The sequence below is a fragment of the Mustela erminea genome, chromosome 4 (assembly GCF_009829155.1).
Source record: "Mustela erminea isolate mMusErm1 chromosome 4, mMusErm1.Pri, whole genome shotgun sequence".
Lineage (NCBI taxonomy): Eukaryota > Metazoa > Chordata > Mammalia > Carnivora > Mustelidae > Mustela > Mustela erminea.
Window position 1 is genome coordinate 101,725,922 of NC_045617.1, and position 12,979 is coordinate 101,738,900.

At 33.6% G+C, this 12,979-nt stretch overlaps 1 protein-coding gene across 2 annotated transcripts in view; it reads right to left on the reverse strand.

The window, feature by feature from the left end:
* BMP5 (bone morphogenetic protein 5) overlaps nt 1-12,979 on the reverse strand; it is a 114,511-nt gene that overhangs the window by 25,702 nt on the left and 75,830 nt on the right. For both annotated transcript variants that reach the window (XM_032340298.1, XM_032340299.1), the window contains exon 3: nt 12,274-12,422. In XM_032340298.1, coding sequence (XP_032196189.1) covers nt 12,274-12,422 — 149 coding nt within the window. The remainder of the gene's footprint in view (nt 1-12,273; nt 12,423-12,979) is intronic.

A 12,979-nucleotide genomic window follows, 5' to 3' on the forward strand; every position in this document is an offset into this window, starting at 1 on the left:
ATGTCTTTGAAAAATACAGACCAGCAATAAGTTAAACTCACAATGGAAAGAAAAATGGCAAAGACATAGTTAACTCCAGTGCATGGTGAGAATAAGGAGAATCTCATATTTTTCATGGCCCTAAATCAATATTACCATGAAAATATTTACCCCTCAGATCACTAGTTAAACCAGAATTAGAGTCTAGAATTGGGAATATAAGAAACAACAAAAACTGGCATATGTCCCTGACATTGGCATTTGTTTGGCAAGATCGGTGATCCATAGTTACTGTTCTGAATTAGGGAAAATCAAAAACAGAAATACAGATGTAGCCAAACACTTCCATATCCCTTTTCATTAAGGGAAATCTAAAAAATGGTAAAATACTTCTTTCACCAGATAATGAAGCAAGACTAACTAACTCCTGTTTGTCTCTGCCTACTTTAAATCATTGATTTCAAAACTCTTCTTCACGTATGTTTTTGAGTTATGATGCTAAAATTTGGATAAGCAAATTATGATTACCATGTGTCTCTCACTGAAATATATACATACTATAAATTAAAACAAAGTAAAATGCCATTAAAACCTAGTTTTAAAACATATGAGCCATGGTAAAAAAGCATATTCGAGGTTTTCCATTTATTACTGAATATATTCCATAATCAATATCTACTTATAAAAGAAAATCATTTTCTCTCTACAAATTTTTATATAAGACTAAATTAGGCTACAAGGGGCCCATACAGGATACTGATCAGAGAAAAAAATATAGGTATCAAAAAAAGATGTAATATTTTAAAAGATACCAGAATCATGATTCTTCATTTTCAGCAGAATGAAAACATCTACAAATTACATTCTAATCACTTTGGTCAAAAGGCAAGGTTTTTAGAAAAGCACATCACCCAATTAAGCTCAACTTACAGGGAAAAAAAAAAACAAAACAAACACACGAACAATTAAAAACATCTTTCATTGACAGAGGATTTTTTTTTTCCTTCAAATTTTTTAGGAAAGAATTACCCCAATGTGTTGCTCCCAAAACACAATTCAGGTAGTCCAAGATCTCTTTAGGGTTGAAACAATACCAACTCACTGTCAGCTTTGATGCTGGAAGATGGGAAGGTGAGATGGGAGAAAGGGTTAACTTCACACCAACTTTTTATAAAATAATAAATTCATAAATCTGGAAACCGCATGCTTGACTGGCCTCAGGGCAACTTTGCTCTACCCTGGCTTCACAAACCTGAGCACCCGTTGGCAATTAAAAAGGGCGGTGAGGAAGGTTGATATGAGGATTCCATGATGGGGAATATGGATTAAGGGAGAGAAAATGGGAGGAGAACCCATCAAAATACATTAGTGAAAGACATTGTATGTAAGGGAAAGGGATGTTCATTATTAAATTCAAAATAAAGAAATTAAATTTGGCTAATTTAATTACATGTTGAAGTGAATCACTGGCAGAGAAAAAGTTACCTTCTCAATTTATGAATTTATCAAATTAACTATAATCATGTAAGGGGCTGAAAGAAATGCTGAAGTAGTTAGATTTAGAAAACAAAAAATATGGTTAAAATGCTGTTACCTTTTGTAGGGCAGATCACAATTCAATTCCAGACAGAAAATACAAAAACCCAAAAGTGACTCCCAACAGAGCCAACACAAACTTCAACTTTGTCCCATAACGATCATTATTAATAGTATTTTTAAATTTGGAAACTCCAAAAATACATTTATTTTTTCAGTTTAGAATTTGTACAAAATTCGTATAATTTGTGAAAATCATAGTACATTAAAGCTGGCTCTGAAAATAAGTCATTGTTAGATTCATGGGAAAAATTCTTCAGCTTTCTAAGGCTGAGTTTCCTCATGTATAAAATAGGATAATCGTGAAGATAAAGTAGACATTAAAGAGCTAGCAAAATGCCTGGCATTCAGTAAGCTCTCAGTAAATGTTAGTTTCCATTAGTTATTAATATTATTGCAATTGACCATCACAGCAAACGCATGGTTTGAATATTTATCTAGAATGAACTAAAGATGTATCTAGGAAGTAAAACTCAGATTAATCATAAAGAACTAAATAAAATATTAACATGAAAGAATAATTGATGTCAGTAAAAAACACTGTGAAAATCAGGATATTAAAAAAACAGATTGTGGGCCACCTATGTGGCTCAGTGGGTTAAAGCCTCTCCCTTCAGCTTCGGTCATGATCCCAGGGTTCTGGGATCGAGCCCCACGTTGGGATCTCTGCTCAGTGGGGAGCCTGCTTCCTCCTCTCTCTCTCTGCCTGCCTCTCTGCCTACTTGTGATCTCTGTCAAATAAATAATAAAATCTTTAAAAAAAAACAGATTTTTATGTAGATAGAAAGTAAATTTTGAAAAATAGAGTGAGTTGGAAAATACATGAAAACTGTATATGACTAATAAGAGAATTAGTAATGTCTTGGGTTGAACAAAGCACAAATTTACCAGTGCTCCAATATTTACGTTTAGTTATCCTGGTCATGAAAGGCTTATTGCTGATTTTGCTCATTTTTATGCAGTGGGAAAACAGTAAAAAATTCTGAAGCCTAGAGGAAAGATATATGTTCTCTGATGTTCTTTAATACATTACACGGGTTAGAAAACCCATAGGTCACAGCTTACATGGGTTTGGAAAATTAACAATACTGATTTTTAAACCCCAAGAGAAATTATGTCATATTTATTTTCAGTAGACATCTAGTCATTTTTACCATAAAGATATGGTAAAAAAGATATGGAATTCTTCTCAATGGGAACTTTTCTGAAACATTCACATAAAATGACCAATGCAGTTGTTTCTTTTAGCCATCTTATAAATATCACTCCATGACTTGATTCATACAAAGCATGATTCTTAGAAACTAATACACTGCCATAGATAAACTTATGTTTTAATGTTTTTGAAATTCTGTAGAAATATGATAGAAACAGAAGCCACTTTAAAGAAAATATTCTAGAAAAATTTAGATTTTTATGTTTTGTTACAATACTGAAAATGTTACTGTGGCCCTTAAAATAAAAGAAAGTATAATCTTTCTAAATTCTGTCACAAGACCACTCTAGAAATTAACAATTATAGATTATCAACGATGAACTTATATCTGATTCCTCCATGACTCCTTGAGAATGTGTTTATGACTGAATATTTTCTCTACACACACACACAGGCACACATGCATGCACGCAGTTACCTCAAAAGAAAGAAAGTTCATGAGCTGTCTAACATTTCTTGCTTCTCTTACCAGTTTCTCCATCTCTAATTTTATATATCTTGAGTTTTGGTTTGAATGTAACTATTTAATATTGAGCTCCTTTAAGATGGCACATTTCTATTCACTGCGCCCTCTTTGAACATAATATTTATATATGTATAAGGTTGAAGTATAAATCTAAGCTCATAAATTACAATTACCTGATAAATTATTTCATGAAATCTCATGATGCCTACAGAAAATGTCAAATAAATGGTGGATTCTTCCAGTCATATGTAGCTCATTCCTTCACAGTACAATTATTCTGTAGTCATCAACTTCCGTTTATTAGGCATTTTTTTCCTTGTACCTAAATCAGCTATCTTTTTTAAATTTCCACATTGATTTAATTTCTGGACTGTGGAGTAAAAGTTCAATTTTTACTTATTTATTTATGTAAGTATCTGAAGTTAACTATTATTCAGCTATCTTCCTAATTTATTCTTACATATTCATCTAAAAGTCAAGCAAGTCTGCTCTAATTATCCTTAACATTAAACAGTACATAAAGAACTACTTCATTTATACTAATATTTACCTAGAACAAATCATAGGAGTATATGTTCCTTCTTATTTTCAGAACATTTAGCAAGATATGTGATTCTTGCCATTTCTTGGATATGGAGACTCATTTATTTATTTGAAACCAATTGTCATCATCATAAATTCAGCTAACAGGAGCCATATGGTTTTATGAACAAAAGTGACTTAATTGCTTTATAAGATAAAGTTCAGATAAGGGAAGAGAATATTATCAAATCTTAAAATGTTTAAAAGATCCTCTGATAAGCAGACATAATTCAACTTTTTGAACTTAGATAAATAATGGGAAACTGCAGTCAAAACAGCAGGACAAAAAGAAAAATACCACCCTTGATCTCTGAATTTCTTCTGCTACTTATTAGCACTATGTCAGCTGATATTCAGATTAACTAACCACATAGATCATCGGATCCTTGACACAGATAAATAGTCATCTGACAACACAGGGGCTTAATTTACAGATTTTTCCCCTGAGGTAAAAACGACTGTCCTAGGAATCCTAAGGGTAACACAACAAACTTATATAACCAAATATTTCCATTTTAAGAAAGCAGATTCCAGGACATTAAATTTAAGCGGATATTACATTAAGAACTCTTCAATTGCCTCACATAAACATACTCGCATTCCACAAAGGTAAATGAATCTTAAGTTAGTACCTTGTACGTTTGTTTAATATATAATGACATGAGGACTAGGATATATTTTCCTAATTAGGAATATATATTCTGGATGTAACTAGAGGGTATTATGCTGGGTGAAATAAATCAACCAGAGGAAAACAATTAGCATATAACCTCACTCATATGTGGAATTTAAGAAACAAAACAGAGAATCTTAGGGAAAGAGAGGAAAAATAAAACAAGACAAAATCAGAGAGGGAGACAAACCATAAGAGACTCTAAACTATAGGAAACAAACTGAGGGTTGCTAGAGAGGAGGGGAGTTAGGGGATGGGGTAACTGGGTGATGACATTAAGGAGGGCATGTGATGTAATAAGTACTGGGAATTACACAACACTGATGAATCATTCATCTCTACCTCTGAAACTAACAATATATTATATGTTAATTAAGTTTAAATTTAAAAAATTTAAAATTGGAAGTTTGAAAAGTTAAAAAAAAAAGGGATATATATTCTTTAATTCAAAAGATGTCATGGAATTTTAGGAAAACCCAATTTTTAACACAGCGTATTTAAAAGAAATTACAGGACACTGCAATTTTGAAGATGATTTTTATCAGTAGGTTAAATTACTCTGCACATAGTAAGAAAAATGAGCAATTAGCACACACCTCAAGGCTGTAGAAAAAATGATTAATTCCATTCCTTATTATTAATGTACATGAGGCAGCTGTTAATTTCAAGCAGTAAACAACAACAACAAAAAACCCACAAGTTAGAACCCTGGGTAATAAAAGTTCAAAAATACCCACTTTCAATCTAATAGTGCTAATAAGTAAAGTCAATGTGTTTTTTTAAGTCTGCACAATAATGGTGAAAATAATAGATTAAATTTGCTTTGAGAAAAGTTCTGATATGTGTAATTTCTAAAAGTAGAACAGAGATAACACTTGTATATGAACAAGCAGAAAAAAATGCTCTAATTTTGACACATTATGATGTCTGGAAATATAACTACTGACTAGCGTGGGACAATGATTTGTTTCCTTGACTTTTCGGGAAGATCTTCTCTGATGTTCTTCCAATGAACTCATAAGATACCTTCCATCTTCCGATTAGTTTATAGAAAATGGCATTTATATAATGGGGATTTTACGCAATGTGCTATAAATATCAGGATAATATATTTAGAAAAGACTCTTTAGCAAAGACTACCAATATTTCTTTACCCACATCTTCTACAAACATTAAAATACTGCTTGTAATTCTACAATTTTGTAAGAACCCATCTAGATGCTAATAAGCTTATGAAGCCAAATGCTAGTAATTTATACTAAAGCATCTTTGGGTCAGAAATTTTTTCTTTTTCTTTTTTAAAGATTTATTTATTTATTTTAGGGAGAGAGAGAGCGTGCGCATCCGTGCACCAGCTAGGGGGAGGGGCAGAAGGAGAGGGAGAAAGAGAATCTCAAGCATACTCAGAGCCAAGTGCAAAGCTGGAGACGGGACTTGATCTAAGGACTCTCAGATCATGACCAGAGCTGAAATCAAGAGTCAGATGCTCAACCAGGTGAGCCAGCCAGGCACTCCTGGAAATGTATTCTGATGGTAAAATAGACCAGCCTTTAATCAGTTATCCCTACATTTATAAGTCTATCGAGTGACTAAAAGCTTATTTCTCTTATTTTCATTGAAACAATTAGTTATCCCCCAAATATTTACATTTTCTACTAAGATGATTGGGACTCAAGAAAGGTACTACATTAAGTATTGATAATTTGATAGTCTCTGGTACCTATAAATATCTAACCAATGTAAGCAATCAGTCAGTCATGATCCTCGTCTCTGAGTGCTCATTTCTATTGACTTCACATCCCATACAGGACTAATCTAAAAGTTTTCTACCAATAATCACTTTATTAGCCAAAGTTATTAGACATGAGCCTAATAACACAGCTGTCTATACACTGTGCTGCCAACTCGAAGTTTAAGAACATATCAACAATCCTGCCTTTTTCCAGTGGACTATCATTTGCAAATTTATCTAAAACTCTTTTAAATCATCTAGTCATCTGTACAAACTCCTTAGTCAAAAAAAAAAAAAGGAAAGAAAGAAGAAAAGGAAGAAAAGAAAAAAAAGAAATTGATTCTAAATTAAATGAGTCCCCCCTGGAATAAGTGCAAAGTCTCTGTATGTTCTCTTCACCCTGATATTCAGCATAAAGACCTTTTATTGCTATCTTACAGTCTCACACTGTCCTTGCAAGTTATTACTATTATACTGATTTTATTAATGCTATGGCTATAATATGAACTACCTTGTCAGAGCCAAGATTTGAATCTAGTTTTCCTAATTATTTCTTCTTAGAATTTGTATTTCCAGATTGGAGCTACTTATTGTCTTTATTTATCCTTCTTAAGTAAATTAAATTAAATTAAATATCAAAAAATAAGAATCAAAACTTTACATTCTCTTATCTGTAACAATAATAATAAGTTTATTTATCTTATATTTAATTATCAATTACAATGGAATTTAAATTGAAATTTTAATACCTCTGAAATCTGTTTTCTTGATTCGGCTATAAAATTAAGTGAAACTTTGAAATATCTATCTATAAATCTTAATTTTTACCCTGATATGCTTAAAGATTATGCCACAACTTCATTCAAAGAAAAATGGATATTAGAGTCTTATTTAAAAAAAGAACTTTATAATGTTTCTTGGACATTAAACAATAGTCTGACAAAACAACATTTTGATGACTTGAATACAAATGAATCAGGAACATACGGATTGAATTTTCTTTGACGTATAAGTGGGTTTGAACAGAAAAGAAAAAAAGTCATTGGCAAAATTCAATCTGAGTATTGCCAAACCTAAAATGTCTGAAAACATAGGATTTTTTAAAAGACATTCTAATGAACCCAAAAATACTCTCTTTGTTTTTCCATCTCTAATTATTCTATAAACCCAAGTTTGAAAAAAGAATTAATTTACTTGGAAGGTTTAAACTATATAAAGCATCAAACAGTGGGAAATTATAGTGTTTGGAGGGAAATTCTAAACCTTAAAAGCTTAGTTAAATTGCTATCTGTGTAATAAACTGTGTATGTATATATGTATAAAGGATAATGATACCATAGATTTATCATCAATCTTGATAAAGACCTAATAAGTCAGATAATTAATAAATTTTTTATAATTTGGTGAGCTGAATATCTTACAATAAATTATAAAACAGACCTAAGCCTACTCATTTGCTTTAAAAAAAAGAGTACTTAGGGTGCCTGGGTGGCTCAGTTGGTTAAGTGACTGCCTTTGGCTCAGGTGATGACCCTGGAGTCCCAGGATCAAGTCCTGCATCGGGTTTCCTGCTCAGCGGGAAGTCCACTTTTCCCTCTGACCTACCCCCTCTCATGCTCTCTCTCTCAAATAAACAAATAAATAAAATCTTTAAAAAAAAGTAACTATCTAATCACAGAGATTTATTAACCACCATGAGAGAACACTTGAGAACTTTGAAACTGATTTTGCACAAGTGGTGGATCCAACCACTTGTCTGGAATCTCCAGATTTGACCGTTAAGAAGCAGCAGTGTTTCTTTTTGGTTAGCCTGCTCATATGTTTGCTTTATTTTGCTGAAACAGACATGTGGAGCTTGGAGAATTATTCTGTATGAAAAAAGAAAATCAATAGAATATCCTTAGACTCTCCTGCCAAATCCACAGCAGTTCATTTGTTAAATTTCTAAAAAAACGTACTTCATAAACTGGTATTTTTTTTTTCAGTTCCTCTGAAGAATCATCATGCAACTTTTGATTTCAGCAATGTTTTGATTTCCAAAATACAAACTTCAGCCTCTTTCCTTTTTTTTTTTTTTTTTTGCAGGAGCAGGATAATCAAAAATTAATAATATATATCATTGATTTTCTCACCTTATGACTGAAACCGCTTTAACTACTCTACTGTGAGTTGGGTACAAAATTCTGCCCCTGTGTTACACCAAACAGATTTGGTTAATAATCACCCAAAAGTTACAGTTTGGAATGTTTTCTAGGAGTAAAGTGTTCAGTGGCAGGTGGTGTATAAAAGTCTTTTAAATCGAAAACTCATTCAGTGATGATTCAATATGCAATTTTAATGCCTACCCACAACTTACATTATACCAAACACAGAGGGCGCGACTGTGAAGGAGCAATACACATCCTATGACCTCATGAAACTGACATTCATTCAAACGTGTAATCACGATGGTGTTGCTGTGATTGAGTAAAGCAGCAGGTCTGGTTCTTTTATGACGTGTGATCAAGCAACAAGAATATATTCTACATAAGTGAGATTTCATTTTCCCTCCATGATTTGCCTCCAAATCACTTTCCTAATAGCATCTGCAGTCATATTTTAGACGTGAAAGTTGCTCTAGCCGACTCTGAACTATTGACTTTTTCCAGACTATACCATGCCATTTTGCCATTCTCTGCATTTACTCTCATTGTTTCGTCATCCAGGAATGAATTCCCTCTTCCTGATCTCACCACCACTCCACATACTTCCACAACTCTCTCTCTTCTCATCTCCATTTTTTAAAAAAATTTTATTCCACCGACCTGGATTAAAAGTTACCTGAACCACAGACCTTTAGGCTCTGTCCCATTTGGAATTTACCCTTTCTCTTCCATTTTCCTGGAGTGTCTTGAGGATACCACTATTTTTAGCATTTAGGGGACTTTACTTTTTCTGAAATTAGCTACTTATGCCCGTCTCTAAGATTATATTGCCCTTTAACATGTCTTCCCTGTTTAGGTACTCAATAATTTTATGTCAGACAAATGGATAAGTAGATAATCAACAAATGGATGTACGCAGAATCGGGTTTGTCTGCTCTGTTTGAAGCACTATCATAATATCATGTTGAGAACATCAGCAGTAGCAATGAATGAAGCAATAATGAGCTGAAGCATCTGGTTATTCATATTTACAGAGAAATGTCACAAGTAGATTCTCCATGAGGTTGCAGTTAATAAAACTAAGGTGCCAGGGGGGGTCACTTTATTTCTCAAGGCCAAATATGCTCCAGCTCTGGTGAAAATCTGTTTTAAGTATTGCTGAAATGCACAAAGCCAGCTTGCCTAACACATTTAACCATTTTAATATTTTCATATCAGACAATATTAAAGAAATAAAGAAAAGCAACAAAGGCTATAGACAACCTAACACTTAAATAAAGGATTGGGAAGTCTTTAAAAAAAAAAGTGAAATATTCATTTTAGGTTCAAAAGCAAACACAATGCCCCCCATAAATAATACCAAAATAATTTAAAGTAAAATTAATATATAAGAGAAATAAATCAGGGGAAAGGAACTCCAAAATATAACATATTCTTGGGAAGAGATGAAAAACAAGAGAGAAATTTCAGAATTTTCAAGTGGGGTATGAGTGGGTAAGGAATGAAAAGGCTGATCATATTTCACAGATCTCTTGAGTTGTTTAGTTAAACATTTCAAGCATCTCCCCAAGGAGAAGACTGGGAGAAGCACACACCACTAATTTAATTTTTCTTGTTTGGGCCACATACCAGGGAAGAAACGACTGCTCACCCCCACAGTACTGATTTCCCAGTCACATTTCTGACCATAAATGTACAGTAGTTTAACATTGTAAGAATTCTTGCAAGATTATTTAAATATGGGCTTTTCTCTGTCTTCCTTTATGATGCTTGAACTCTGAAAATCCTTAATGGTAATCTCAAAGTCATAATTGGAAAATAGCTTACAATATAAAATATTTGAATTGTTCGTAAAAAAAAATTAAAATTCAGCATTGTAATTAAAATCTATGGAAAAGTCTAGATGTAGTGGGAAAATGTCTGAAACTCATCAATAACACCAAGAACTCTTTTTCTAGGTCAAGATCTGAAGCATGAAGCTTTCACTAGATGAACTCTGTAATAAATTTAATTTGTAGCTGTCAACCTCATTTCATATATGCAATCCTTGGAGTACCAACATTGGTTAGAGTATTATTCTTAGGCTGTAAATCTGGTTATAGAGGTAAAACAATGCTACTGTGAGGTCCTATTGCTTATAGCAATAAACCCCTTTGCAAGAGACCCAAGTCAGACCCAACTTCTACTTAACTCTGTATTTTTTAAACAAGGCTTTAGTGTAATACAGCAGAGGATGGAGTAAGACAAACTCTAGAGCTAATGTGTCTATTGCCTGAGCCTGCAGAAAACTACAGGCAGTAAAGCTTAAATAAGGCACACTCTCTAATTAATCATCCTTTTATAAACTACCTTCCCTGGGCCTGGTACTTACATTGCAGGATGTGGGGCAAGAGCACAATGTAAATCCACTAGGTCTACTTTTAAATAGATAAAAAGTACTCACAAATCATTAAATAAATTATGTTCTATTCTCTTATCATGAAAAATATAATTTTAAATGATTTGAAAGTCCAGATTTGGATTTAAACTTTTTGGACTCTTTGAGTGACCAAAGGACAGCAATCTCTGAGTAAACTGGCCTTGCTTCCCTGGCCTCCTGCTGGAATGTGTGAAGACCCCTTTCACCACAGTCTTTGCCCATTCTCTTCCATTTGTCTGAAATGCCTGCCCCTGACTTTTTCCCCCAGTCACGTCTTCCTGATCTTTACGACTGTAGTTCAGACTCATTCACAGTTCTATACTTGTAAATCCACTGGGCTAATCTCAGTAGGCGGTATCACCCATTCACTAATATGACTAAGTGATCACTACTCGAGACTCACTCAACTGAAAGTCTCAGGGGGCCATTGCTGCACTTGCTTACCATTTTATCTCCAGCATCTAGCCAAGCACACCACACACAGGTGCTCAGTGAATACTTGTGAGCACAGGAATAATTTCTGGAGCGTCTTCAACATGAAGATTTCCTAAAAACCCTTCCACCCCACAGGTGATTCTGGAGCTGTTGTCTTTGACCCAATATTGGAATATGTTAAGACCTAACAATGATATTTTCTTTTATTTTTTTTTAAAGATTTTATTTATTTATTTGACAGAGAGAAATCACAAGTAGATGGAGAGGCAGGCAGAGAGAGAGGTAAGCAGGCTCCCTGCTGAGCAGAGAGCCCAATGCGCGACTCGATCCCAGGACCCTGAGATCATGACCTGAGCCGAAGGCAGCGGCTTAACCCACTGAGCCACCCAGGCACCCTAACAATGATATTTTCTACAGGATTTTGTGCTTCTTTCTATCTCCATCTTCCCTTCTCCCCTTGTATTATTAGTAGCTCCTTTTCCTGTTCTCCTAGCACCACTGTATAATACTATATACATAATATATATATAAAGCTGTGTTCAATAATATATATATTATATGTAACTGTTATTTTTAGTTATTTTGAGATATCTTTTACACATAATAATATTTATTTATTTCAATGCACAGTTTATAAATTCTTACAAACTACATAGTTGTATAACTACCATCACAACCAGGACATAGATTCATAGCCCTTTGTATATAGCTTTCTTTTGGAGCTACTATATTACTGTAGTCCTACTTGTTTGTGCACAGGTCTTCAATGCTAGATTAAAAACTTCTTTCCTTAAGAGCAAGAAACAATATCTAATTCTTCTTTACTCCTCTATGCCTACTACAAATTCTTAAAATAAACGTGTGTTGGGAAAATATGCTTATAAATCAATTAAATAATTAATATATTGCACTATTCTATGGCAGATGCTACCTTGCCCATCGTAAGTATACAACAATCTATTCTATCTTGGTCATAATTCTCAATGTGTCAAAACTAGTGTCACAAAAAATATTTGAAATTCATTGCTTACCATCTCCTGTTTCTGCACAGAGTTGTAAACCCAAGTTATTCTGTGGATTAATTACCCAATGATTGCTGGTCACAGTGATATCGAAGACAAGCCAACCCACATCTAAAGCTTGGGCCTTTCTTGTGTCTAACAGGAACAGATCTGCATCCCTACGGAGAAAAAGAACAACAAAAAAAGTTAAAAGTGTGAACGAAGACCATCATTTCCTATACCTAAGTGAAAACATTCCAAAGGCACTCTTTAAAATAACAAAAGTTCAAAAAAAATAACAAAAGTTAATTAAAGAACAAGAGGAACAAGTGACTCAATTGATGAGTAATAAGATACAGAACATTTTATTGTTGGGCCCACAACCCAAGTCTGGTGCAAATTAGTAATATCTGAAAGTAATTTCCATCTTCCTGCTCTTCGCTGGCCCTTACAAACTGACTTAGTGGTCTAGATTTGGGCTCTGATAATCAGTGTTCCCTGAAACTCCTGTCTGTAAGTAGCCCTTCCTGGCAAGTTCACTAGCAAGGACCAAACTGAGTAGAAATGGATGGGAAAGTGGCTACTCTAATTTCGATGAATGTGGACGGTCAAAGCAATGGAGCAAGGGCAGACAAGCATCTGCTTTAGAGATAATTTTCCCTTATTTTTCATTTTCATTATACCTGTTTTTTTTCCCCATTATATAATGTATATCTTTATTTTTCATTTCATTTTC